The sequence below is a fragment of the Wasmannia auropunctata genome, unplaced genomic scaffold (genome assembly GCF_000956235.1).
Source record: "Wasmannia auropunctata unplaced genomic scaffold, wasmannia.A_1.0 LD336076.1, whole genome shotgun sequence".
NCBI classification, from domain to species: domain Eukaryota; kingdom Metazoa; phylum Arthropoda; class Insecta; order Hymenoptera; family Formicidae; genus Wasmannia; species Wasmannia auropunctata.
In genome coordinates, this window is record NW_012026814.1 from 4,828,355 (window position 1) to 4,841,996 (window position 13,642).

The 13,642-nt window shown below is 34.6% G+C and overlaps 1 protein-coding gene across 4 annotated transcripts in view; it reads left to right on the forward strand.

The window, feature by feature from the left end:
- Positions 1-13,642, forward strand: part of LOC105449330 (SLIT-ROBO Rho GTPase-activating protein 1-like) — a 108,952-nt gene that overhangs the window by 36,363 nt on the left and 58,947 nt on the right. The window contains exons 1-2 of one of the 4 annotated variants that reach the window (XM_011688482.1): positions 7-119; positions 215-1,517. The exons of 1 other annotated variant lie outside the window; for it this stretch is intronic. In XM_011688482.1, coding sequence (XP_011686784.1) covers positions 1,442-1,517 — 76 coding nt within the window. In that variant the 5' untranslated portion in view covers positions 7-119; positions 215-1,441. 2 more of the 4 variants (XM_011688483.1, XM_011688481.1) reach the window with 2 other exon arrangements.

The window sequence follows — 13,642 nt, forward strand, 5'->3', positions numbered from 1 at the left end:
TCTCTCTCTCTCTCTTTCTTCTTTTCCTCCGGCGAGAGGGAAAAGAAAGAGGGACCGTGCGGCAAGTGCGTTTCCCAAGGACGTCGTGCCCGGCGCATCTCGCTCGGTTACGCGCACAGGTGGTAGTCCTTCGTTCGCCGTTAACAAAGCGAGAGGAACTGCGCCCGGCATCGTTTTCGCCACAACGAAATTACAACTGGCGATGTTCTCGCAGGCCAGAAGAATAGACAGGAATCGCGGTGCGTTCTTCGTTCACGAATGACTTTCCCCCGGGCGGAAAAGACAGAAAGAAAATTAGTTTCGTACATCACAAATTATATTTATCTATCTACTTGGAATGAAATATTATTAAATAAGTGTTGTGTAAAATTAAGACAAATACATAAATGTCTAGCAACATTTAATGCCGAAATTTCCAAGTATTGCATCGAATTGCTTAACTAGTGCCACTTCGTCGTTAATTCCTCGTTTCAATCTAACTTCAAGAGTACTGCAAAATAAAAAAGAATAAGACAACTGTTCATTAAAGATCGAAATAAAATTGATAATTACGAATATACTTTAATTAATTTAAGAAATACAAGAAAGAGAGACAGCTGATAAAAGGGAGGAAAAGGTGACGGAATCATTGACTGTGGGATTAATCCGTAGAGAGAAATTAAAAGAGCGTGACGAGGAAGAGAGAAGGCCCGAAGAAATACATCGATGACAGGAAAAGTTCACGAAGTGGCTGACTCTCCCGGGGAAATCGACGATCCGATTGAGGTGCGTGAAAGGCAATAAGAAGTGGAGACGCGGAGGAAGGATGAGCTTGGACCATCGCAGTTCGCGGGATCTCGCGGGCAGAATCGTCCTGGGAACGATGGCGGCAACGGCGGTGGCCTTCGATGGAACGCCGTCGTACGGTTCAACGACTTAGAGCGTCCACGTCCATAGAGCTACGAGACTTTACGCGCTTAACTGACTGTCTCCCTTTTCCGGAACGCGGGGTAATACGTGACGTAAGAAATCGTCGCCGACTATCGGAGATCGATGGCAACGTAAAGCTCATCCCGACTGAACAACAGAAAGAATTCTTTTTTTTCCCTTTCGGTACGTAAATCCGGAAACGAATCGAAAAGAGAGAATTATAATTCTTCTCGTACAGGAAATTGAATTTGTAGTGAATACAATCTTGATACTTCGAACGATACGGTGACTTCTACAGCAGAATCCACGACAAAGTGACAACTGCACAACTCGAGATTAAAATGCGAGACTTGCCTCTGACTCGCCACGCAATTGTAGTCGCGATTTACGATAAAGATCTCGCAGATGCGTAATCTAGATTAGGTGCGCTTCGTCACCGCCGTGATAAGAAGAGAGACCGTCTCGGAAGCACTCTCTGGAAAATCCTCGGATTTTTTTCTCACGAACAGAAGTTTACGAAGTTGGCGGCATCATGTTCCAGTGTATCATACAGCAGAGGAACGGCTGGATCCATCCCTATACTCCCGACACTAAAGACGTCTTTCCAGGTATCCAAACGACATCTTATAATTAGTGAGACAGTCGAACCTCGATAGCTCGAACATTTACAACTCGAAAACCTCTATAAGACAAAAATTTTGTTTATTTCCTTCCGCTCCATTGCGAAAAACCTCTGTAAATTAAAATAAAATTTACCTTAATTCGAATTATTTGTCAGATATTTAGATGTATTATTTCATCTCTGCAACTCGAATTTAAAATAGTCAGATCTCTGCAAATCGAAGTTTACCTTATTCGATTTATATAAATCGAATTTCTATTGACACTGCCTCTATAATTCGAAGTTGTAGCTATGTGTAACTATGAGTAACAGCCTGATATTTTGTTTTATGATTACATTTATTATATGTATGCAAGAAATAATTCACTGTCAAATATTGATTTTTTTTCTCTAAAGGCCGTTATAGTCAGAAAATTATAAACTCTTGTACAAAGCCTCCATAAATCGAATTTTCATATGTAACCCTCTTTTACTCGAATTTCGATAAGTCGAAAAATTTATAACTCGAAGGATTTTTTTCTTTTCTTAAGATCCGAGTTATCGAGGTTCGACTGTAGTAAATAAATCTTGATAGATCATTGTGCGTTCAACTCTAAAAGCGACACAACAGAGACAGGAAAATGCGATAAGTTCTGAAGAAGAAATGTAATAACTATTATTGATTAATATGTGATTAATCGTAATTAATCGAAATTTCACGATGAAATATAATTGTATTTTTTTTATAGCAAAATATTTAATACTTGAAGATGTTGGCATAAGATAATTGGTATAGAGTCATAAATATATACTTAAAGAAAAAATGATTGCAATTACCATAATTTAGGTATAATTTATCAATTTCGATGTCAACTATATAGATATTTCTTTGTAGAACCATAAATATATAATTATTAACAGTATATTATAGTTAACAGTAATTATAAAGTGAAGCTTAAATCATATAATATTTTACCATACTATTAAATATAAGCACAAATATTAAATATTTTTTTCTCGATGTATTATGTAAAATATTGCATATTTAAACACAAAAAAGCGAAACGGCTTGTTACTTTAAAAACAAAATGAATAATGGGCCAAAAACGAGCAGAAAAACGTTTAGGATGTACAATTTATTTATTCATAGAAAAAGTTAATAACAGCGATACCAGTTTCGGCCTTACTGGGCCTTTATCAATCGCAACAACCAAACATACTTAATATTCTAATCAAAAATTGCATATTTACATTTTTTAGGAAACCTACGTTCTTTGAATGTCTTTTTTAAACACATGCTTTTCAAGATTCCTCAATTTTGACAAGGAGAGCACCAGAATTACGTATTATGTATTATGGAACTATTTGGAATGGATTTCTATCGGAATTATTTTATTTTTCTCTAGAAAATACAATAGAAATCTAGGGAATGATTGAACAATGTCGATCACGGAATCCATTCTGAATAGTTCCATAATACCATAAATCCAGAAGGAAAAACGCGCTTTTGACATGCGATTTTGTTACAAAAAATAGTCTTTTATAGTCCATATTGAGAATTTCAAACCTTAATTTTAGACATTTATTAATTTTTTTAAGATTAATAAAAATATAAAACATTTAAAGTCATTGGATTAATTTTTTTAAGATTAATAAAAATATATAAAATTTAAAGTCATCGGATCAATTAATTACTTAGCAGGATGATAGATTTCAGAAAAAATAGGAAAGAAATAAATATTACAATGTTTTAATTAATTTTTTTTAACGCACAAGCGTTATAAATACAGTTCGGATTAATGCGAAGGTGGATCATTAGAGTAGTCAACGCCGCTGTCCGCTGCAGTATCGAGATAATGATAAAACTTGACTATATTTATATTAATGTGACAATATTTATATTAACTATGCATTCGAAAAAAGTTGATTGGTCTTGAAACAACACTTAAATATATTTTTTCTTTTTCTTGAGATCTATTATCTTATCAAGTGATTAATCATTCTGGTAATTTCAAAAATTTTTTTATTTTTTATTAATTTTTGGCTACGGGGTGTCTGAAGCTAAGGTTTGGTATTCTTAATGGGCATGAAAGATCTATTGGTCCTGAAGCATTACAATATATTTTTTTCCCTGAGATCTATTATTCTATCCTGCCCAACCCAAATGGTTAATCATTCTAATAATTTAATTTTTTTTATACTTACTATTAATTTTTGAAAAACACTAAGGCTTTTTAAAGTTATAATCTGAAACTAGAGTTTGGGTCTTAATATGTACATATAAGCATGAAGATTTTTTTGCAATAAACTACACATTTCAATTAAAACCGCGTTTCCACTTTTAATTTTCTCCTTTTGATAATCTTTTGTTAGATCTAGGATCATAAAAAACAAATTATATTTTACAAGAAGGAATTTCGTTTCACTGGAAATTAAATTTCTCGTTGCAGATCTCTTTATAAAGAATTATCAGATATCGTGTCGGGACTGTCGTTTTATACGCATAAATTTAAGGAATTATGATGAATATTTTCAACTGAAAGCTATACGAAGCAATAACTTTTATTACGCTGCGTAATGTCATGTAGGAGATACTCAACTTGCGGAGCTGGTGGTGCAGGCGTTCGCTATAGCCGTATAGAATTTCTGACGGCGAGAGAGAAGAATACGCGAGGGAGCGTATGACGCATAGAAAAATGCTGGAAGTTAGGAGATAACCTGCGCGCGATAACACCGCGGTCGTAGTAGCGAGCGAAACGAACAGGGACGAGCGGGAGGGAAAAAAAAGGAAAAATGTGGTCGAGTGTATGGGAAACGCCACGCGATAAAAAGAGTTTCGCGATACGTGCGATCACCGATAGTTTAATTTCGCGTATCGATAATTATCGGTTAGCCAACGCCAGCGGACGCATTTTTGCCGTTGGCGAGACGCGAAAGTTCAAACGGAGAGGGGAAGTAAAATGACTGTACATTCGATGCAAAACTAAAGTACGGACGCGAACTGTGAGAGTCCCCTCACCAATAAGGCTCTTTGAAGCTTTTCGTTTCGCGTCCAATTAACGTCCCGTTAGGCATTGCTTTCAGCGTCTGCAATATTCGGTACACTCAAATTCGATAATTATAGAAATATAATAATTATGCGCGAAGAAGGAATATCAAAACGCTACCTTCTCGAGGCGGAGAGTTTCAAAGAATGATCAAGAACAGAATTCTTTATCGTTAACCTTTATACATCGCAAAGGTCTTAATATTATGCAGGTTGGAGTCTACTGATATCATATTTTATTTTAACAATTGATTTTACAATAAATTCTAAGGAATCGGCTTTTCCTCTTAACAAAACTGTCGGTATGTATCACTTATTTATTTTATTTGCTACGGCAACGACATAACTAAAAAATTGTATTTGTTTAATTACTACTAGAAAAAAATGGAACCGTGAAAAAAGAAACAAGAGTACTTTAAAAGAACATACTTTTAATCCACAATCAGTTGGTACATCAAAATTGCATTTAAATTAATTACTGTAAAGTTTTAATGATTCAAAACATTTACCTAAACTCGTTTTTTGGACAACTTTGTTTTTTAAATTATATTGTTGTCATTCAAATAAGCGATATATGTATTTGGCTTCAGAATTTTAATTTCTTGGCAACTTTTCGTATGCATGTTAAGGAATTAAAGATAAAAGTTGTATCGATATACAAATTATCTTTTTTACGTTTTAAAAAAATGTTAACGCATGCTAAAGAGGAGCAAAACCGCGTATTTGCATTTGCCTCGTGTCTAGCCGCTGTATCATTTAATATTTATTTTTTTTTTACTATTTAACGCCGTAACGTTCCTTAATCGTACACACATACGATACAAAAGAGACGCGAAACATTTCGGTCGATAAACGTGCGTGCACGACGAAACTCGACGCCAGAGCAGGAAGCCGTTTAATTGACACGTCGACGAAGAGGAGGAGAAGGTGCGTGCGTGCGTGCGTGCGTGCATGCGTGCGTGTTGCGTTTCCTCCACGGCGTGTGTGTGTGTGTGTGTGTGTGTGTGTCGCGTGTGTAACGATGCGACACACACGTTGCGTATACATACGCTTGTATAAAGGGTTGCACCGGCACTCCTCTGAATTTTCTGGAATGGCGGAAGAAATGTAGAAATTAATGCAACACTACTTTATTAATAGCTCGGCAAAAGTTACGATGGATTTTTAATATAAAATTATAAATAAGGCTCTTTTCTTAAACGGATTTAGAAAATATTTTGCTTTGAACAAAAATAGATTTATAAACTAACGTCAAATTAGATAATACAATCCTTAATTTTATTTTGTTCTCACTTTTTTTGTTCTTGTTGCGGAATTTTTTAATGATTCTTATACATACGTAATGTGACAAGAAAGTTCGGTGAATGTTCTCAAGTATAATATATTCTACAATAGCCGTAAGCCGTAAAAATTGATCAATTGTAATCAAATATGAAAAGAATAAATTGGTCCATTTGTACGATTTACGGCTATTATGGAATAAGCTTTATATCCAATATATAAACGCATGTAGCAAGTTACGGCATTGTGCCTGTTGTATAGCGTATTCGTTTTGTTGACTTGACCCGACTCCGAGTCGATGGTCTGTTCTTTTTAGCTGTAAAAGAAGAGCTAAACAGTGTGCAAGAAATGCAGCTAAAAAGAACAGACCATTGACTCGGTTCGAGTCAACAAATCGAATGCGTTAATAGATTGGCGTATCTAGGAACACATTTCAGCACATGCTGCACGAACGCCTGCCCTTAATGGACGCGCGGCTATGTTCAAATGTAGACGAGTTACGGAGGAGCACACATTCGTAAATAAAAATGAATAAAGAACTAATATCAAATTCTATTTTAAACTGGGCAAAACGTCGGAGACGCACGTAATGGCTACTACAGGTTTATGAGAATGATACAGTAATTTGAAGATGTGTGTCCAATTGGTTTGCATGCTTACGCCATGATAAAGAATCGTTAGAGGACAAATGTCGCAGTGAATGGCTCTCGACAGTCAAAAATCCTAATATCATCTAATGTGTGCGACAACTAGTAACAAATAAACGTCGTCTGACTATTTGATTAATTGCAAATAGACTGCACAAAGGCTCTCCATTTCTTCCGCCATTCCAGAAAATTCAGAGGAGTGCCGGTGCAACCCTTTATACAAGCGTATGTATACGCAACGTGTGTGTCGCATCGTTACACACGCGACACACACACACACACACACACACACAAAGGCTCTCCTAAAATCGTCTGTATTATCGATTGAACGTGATTATCGCAAAATAAAGTAAATAAACATAATTAAAGACAACAGATTTAATACTTTCTCCACGATTAAAGTATAGGCATTAATGTAGCTCAGGCTGGTAAAGAACGTGCTGAGAACGAAAAAAAATTTGTGTAAAGGTGTCAACATGTACCAATATTTGCTTCGTAAAAAAATTTGGCAGTTTGTTGATACAAAATAACACCAGCCTGAACTGCGAATTATATGTGTAAACAATTTTGACATAGAATTAGGCTTAGATGTCTAATAAAAAAGATGTATTTGCTTGAAAATTTGTTACGATGTGTGCGCGCGATATCGATATGGTAATAAACATGAACACTACACACTACTATCAATCACTACTACATCAATACCGCACGCATACACCCATGGATAATGAGATCTTGTCTAGGGAGGGACGAATCATTATCCTTGGGTGTACATACTCACAAAGCAGCGATGTTTTTGGAATTTGATCTTCAGTTTAGGATTGTCTTAACAAAGAAACGGTTCGTATCAGCCTATATGAATATTTGGGTAAACGAAAGATCCGTTCTCGATTTGTCGCGCATTTGTCGAGCATTCTGACGGACGATCAGAAAGCTCGAAGACTCGAGACCTACTGTGAGGATTATATTAGCATCATACTGAGGATTTTTCATTAGCATGTGCGATCGTGATCCGTTCTTTCTCGGATCGATATTAACGGGCGACGAGACTTGGTGTTTCCAATTCGACTAGGAAACGAAATACCAATCAATGGAATGGCGGTTACTTTCGCCACCAAGACAAACGAAGAGTTGTTTCGAAAAATCAAAGGTGAAAACGATATCGAATGTTAATCGCATTTTTCGATAAAGATGAAATCATCCATAAGGAATTTGTTTCTCAATGATAAACCGTGAATGCTCAATTCTATTTGACTGTAACGTTTGCTGCAACGTTTGATGAAGGACATGCAAATTACGGCCACAGTTTCACGAGGCGGTAAATTAGTTTTTGTTTCGACAATGCGCCTGTAATGCCCGTAATACGGGTATTACACAGCAATTCTTAAGTCAGCATTGCGTTTTGAATTGCTCTCCCTATTCTCCCCGATCTTGCTCCCGCATACACTTCTTTTTGTTCCTTAAACTAAAGCAACGATGAAAGGAACTCGATTTATAAACATTTTGGACATTCAGATGTGACAACAAGATTTAAAGCGATATCTAAAGATGACTTTTCATTTAAATCCCGCAAGTTGTACGAACATTGTCAGAAGTGTATTGTCTCTATAAGTTGGGGGGATTACTTTGAGGGACAATAAAGATCATTTGTACGTTAATTAATGGTTTTTATTTTCTCATAATATTCTCTTTGCTACATCACATAGATATAATTTCCTCGATTTAAAAGAAATTAATGGAGCTTTTATACCGAGTTGAACACAATGTTTTGCAATAGCCTTTCATTCTTTTCCAAATATTTGAATCTGTGTATGATATAAGTCTTATATAGTAGAATCAATGTACATAGTTAAATAAATTGTTTTATAGTGATTGTAACTATAAAATAGTTTATTTGACTATTTACATCAGTTTATTTAACTATAATTCTACCAATTATAAAAAATTATACTATAAATCAAGTTGCAATAACTTATTGTAAATAGTGGCAGTAATTATGAAATAGTTTATTCAACTATGTACATTAATATTCATACGTATAAAACTTAAATTAGTTGTCACTTTTATATAGTTGCTATCACTAGGTTTTTTCCGAATGTGTGGGGTAACTTTTATACTTCAATTAAAAGTTATTATTAATTACGTGTTGTATATTATGATTGTTCTACAATTAATTAGTATTGGAAAAATTATTATGTATATAGATTTACTGAATGTTTTCAAAAGAACGTAAGGATAAATAAAAAGGAGATATGGATTTTTGGTCAGTAAAGAAAACTATTGTGCTTGACAATGAACTTTTTTTCGATTTTAGAAAGTAAAAATGACCCCAGTGACTCTGCTCGGGATTAAGAGACAGCGTGCAATTTGCTGCGAAAAGAACTGCGACGGTGTTCACGCATGTATGCATGCATGCATGCGTGCGTGTGTGTATTACCGTAACGCCGCGCCGATGCGTCCGACGACGTGGGACTGTTTGCTATCGGATAAATCGTCGGTGTGTCGGCCCGCGTGTATGTACCTGTCCGCGCGATATAAATAGACCGACGCGGACGCGTCGTGGTGACGCAATGAAAATTCGCTCGTCTAACTTCGCCGTCGAGCTCTTTCTTCCCCGTTCGATATTCATTTCATATTCATCCCGTTTTCGGTACACGATACAATACGATATGGCGCAGCGACGCGACGCGCCGAATAAAAGCAAGTGATATACTTAATTGTGCGATAATAATAAAAGCGGTGATATCCGCCTGATAAAAAATATTTCCTGATGTTGCGATCATTTTTAGACGCCTTTCATTAATTACCTTTATACAAAAGTTTTATTTCGTGATAGACAAACGAAATGAAACAACGAAATTATTTTTAATTTATAATTAGTTAATTAAAATAATTATATTATTATAGAATTTTAATTAATTAATTAGAGAATAAAATAAAAGTTACATGAATTTGAGAGAAAAATGCAAGGAAAACCTCTCTTATTTTTTATTTGCAGCGCGCGTAATGTAACTGGAGTATACACATGTTTTAGTGTACAAGTTTCGAGTTAAGTAAACGAGAATATCACGTGCAGTTTCGAGGCGCAGTGTTGTGAATGAATCGCATTGGCGTACACTGAGAGAAAAATTGTTTGTATTTGTAGCTATATTTGCAAGGTACTATAATTATGATTATTATTATTATAATGTTAGTAATAATTATGTATAGTTTTATTAACAAATATATATATAGTTGACATCAACTAAATTTTGAAACTTACCATATATCATAATTATTATTGCCATAAAAATGGTTGCAATTACCATTGTTTAACAATAATATATAGTAGGTTTCGAAATTTGTGATGTCAACTATATATATTTGTTGATAAAACTGCATAATTATTATTATTAATATTATAGTAATAATAATTACACACATAATTATAGTGCTTTGCAAATATAGTTACAAATACAAAACATTTTTTTCTTAGTGTATATACAGCCGAATGCACGATAAATGTTTCGATTCATCTTACGAATTTGAAACCAAGAAAGATCATGAAAACTTCTAAATAAGATGCTTTTACAACCGTGATATTTAGCATTTACAAGTGGTACTTACAGTAAAACATAGTAGAATTCGAAAACTTGCACTTTTATGATGAAGCTCTTTTATTACACGCGATAAAAGCGACAATAAATATGGACGGTAGAAGTATCTTGAATGTGTGTGTGCGTGTGCATGTGTTAAAGCAATCTCCGCTCTAAATGATAATTAAAATAATAATGAAATAACATTGACAGTCGCGCACGCATCTCGTTACACTGGAAATTGAATAGCTTATACGTTGCGGTAAACCAATGAAATGACGCCCGCAACTGCGCAGTGTTGGCGACCATCAAACTTCTTCGATGAATTTAAAACAGAATTTTTTTTGTTTTTAACAGATGTTCGATTTTGTCTTTCTGATATTTCTCGAAAATAGAATATATTTATAGAGCTTTAGAATCTTTTTAACGTGATATCGCTCAAGTTTTACGTGAAATGTTTTTAATATTGATCTTACATTAATTTCAGGTTTAAAATCAAATTTTCAATAACAAAAAGAAGAAAGCGCTAGTTTTTATATTTTAATTATGATATTTCTTTGTAACTGAAGAAATTTTCTCTTTAAGAAATTATTCTTTAAATTTCAAATGGAATTTATTTCAATAAAATTTTAAATAGTCTTGTTTTAGATACTTAAAAGAGGCGATAACTTTGAAACACCTCGTGTGTACACCTGGCAATTCTCGATGTCGATTTCCGATTGTGCCTCGAGCGTGAGTGTCGATAACAAAAGCAGTTCGCGGCGCGAAATCGCCAACAAAGGTCCAGCGAGATTTCTCATCCGCGCGATCGACGCACACTGTCTGTCGTTTTCAGCCAAGAGTTAAATAATCGTTGCTCTCTTGCCCAGTATCGCCGAATAAAAGCAATTACTTGGCCGACGTTTCTCTTTTTCTGCACACGGGAGCACTTGTGCAAATAATCCGTTTCGCTCGTAGATTTAATTGCTTTTTTTATATTTCTACGCCAATCCTTGTTACAATACTCCTGACTCGCGCGATATTAATTGATTTCTTAATATGTATTCTTTATGTGATTGATGAATATTTGATATATATAATATATGATATATATATATATATACCTATATATATATATATATATATATAAATTAGATAGGTTTAGGTTTAAATAAAATTAAATCAAAAATTGAAATTGCAAAAATGCCGATACTGCGCGCGGAAGTCGACACAGGATGATCGTATATATACGTGTATTATTTACATGGAAAGAACGATTTTGCTAAAAAATCTAAAATTTTATCGGATACAGATCTGAAAATAAATTTTGTTTGATCATCAAAAAAATTATGTTGAAATATCATAAAATTTTGATAGTTTAGTCTAATCATTTTGAGTTTTCAATATAATTTTTTTTTAAATAAAATTTACTTTTAGATCTGTAGCGAGTAAAAAATTTTTAATCTTCCAGCAAAATCTTCCAAAGATAAAACAGTAAACATTTTAACTTGTTTTTAGATTGTCTTTAGTATCGTTTAAACAATCACAAATAATTATGTCATGTAGATATTAAAATATCATGGCTAATTCCATTAATTTGTAACTATTGTTTAAGTAGTGTTGAAGAAGAGAACAACATCTAAAAATTAAGTTGAAAACGTTTACTGTACTTTTTATGTTTATCTAGATAATATTGTATATGTGTACACAAGAATGTATCCTGTGTCCGCTCGTAGCTATTGATACTATTGTAATTTTATGATCTAATGTATTATACATATCTAAACTCCAAAAAAAGGAGATAGAGATTTAGTCTAAAAAAATGTATCGAAGTTTTCCGTCGAAAGGAGATCTCCGACTTTCGAAGCGCGCTATACGTCGAGAAATTATGTCAATCGTTGGACGTACTTTAAGGTTGCATTGTACACGATGCCGGAAACGGAAGATTTCGCATCACAGGGAATGTCGTGATGCAGAGTTCGACGCGATTCGTCAGTCGACTGTTTCTTGCGTGGCAAATAGTCACACAGCTTCTCCCCTTCCCCCCGCTCCTGCCTCTGCCGAGCATTCCACGCTAATTGCTTCGTGCGCGACAATTGCGCTGAGTATGAAAGCGACACTGAGCGGCGCGACAAATTGAATTCGTTTGTGATCTTTGACCGCGCGCGGCAGAACTGCGCGTTCGGCTAGACCGCGCACAAACGTGTGGCACCGAGATCCGGAGAATTTCAGAGAACGCGAGGGAAGTTATTTCGTCAATTAATTTCCAATTTTGCCGGATAAATGCTCGCACGTCCCGATAGAAGCTTGGCGAGAGAGCTCGCCGTAAGTCATAATTGCGTTACAGCTGGACACGAGATCCACGAATGCGAGTCGAAGATCGTGATCTTTATCCGGCATAATTGAGAAATCTCGCTCTGCTCGAAAAAATTACTTTTCAGTTGGTTTCCTCTGGATCAAAATTACATTATCATAAGTAAGATTTCTCTCTAATTTCAGTTTTTAAATTTAATTCTTCGAGCACGTGCCTTGCATTGAAATTGCGCTTTGAAAAAAGTCTTGCTTAAATAAGACGTAATATTACGTTTAATTGTACGAGCTAAAAGAGTTTTTGTTAAGAATAACTTTGCTTTAATCATAGACATTATGAGAGTTCTAATTTTGTGCGTAACATTCCGCGTGTTAAAAAGTTCATTAACCGACACACGGAAGGGATGATTTTGTTGAGAGATCTATAATTTTACTGGGTAGATCTGAAAATAAATTTTGTTGGATTTGAATCAAAAAAATTATATTATTATAGAAGTGTGACTTAGTTTTGAGGATTTTTCAAGATATGGCACTAATGTCAGTGTTGTCGAAGACATTCCAATTACAGCTATTGTTTCTTATGCTTTGTACTCCATGATATTTAATCATTTACTAACAATAGACGCATGTTTATACTATCTTAGAAATGGAGCTTTCTAAAAAGCATTTTTGACCTCATTGTATTATCAGTGAAGCAAATGCTATTAAAGAAATGGAAAGTCTTATCGCACGCGTATTCTCCAGACATTGCTCCATCTGATTATCACTTGTTCCGGTCCGATGTAACATACTCTAGAGGATACATACTTTTATAATTTTGAAGAAGTGCAAAAATTTGTTGAAAATTGGTTCAACTCCAAAGAAGAATCTTTTTATCGTCGTGGATAATCCATCCCTTGCTAGAAAGATGGAAAAAAGTTATAGAAAACGAAAGGAAATATTTTGATTAAGATATTTGTGTAATAAATTATTTTGAGGAGAAAAACCCTCAAAACTAAATCACACTCCTAATAAAAAACGCAAAATAATTGCTGGAATATTAAAATTTTTTTATATTCCAATTAACATAATTTTTTTAATGGTCTAATAAAATTTATTTTTAGATCTGTATCCGGGAAAATCTTATTGTTAGATCTTTTGAGCAAAATTGTTCTTTCCGTACAAGAATAGGATCAGAAATATTTTCTTCCCGACTCTATTTAATGGGAGATCACATGTTGCTCCTCTGTCACACTGAAATTCGAAATGAGACAAGCGAGCGCGCATGGAGAGCAAGAGAGAGAGAGAGAGAGAG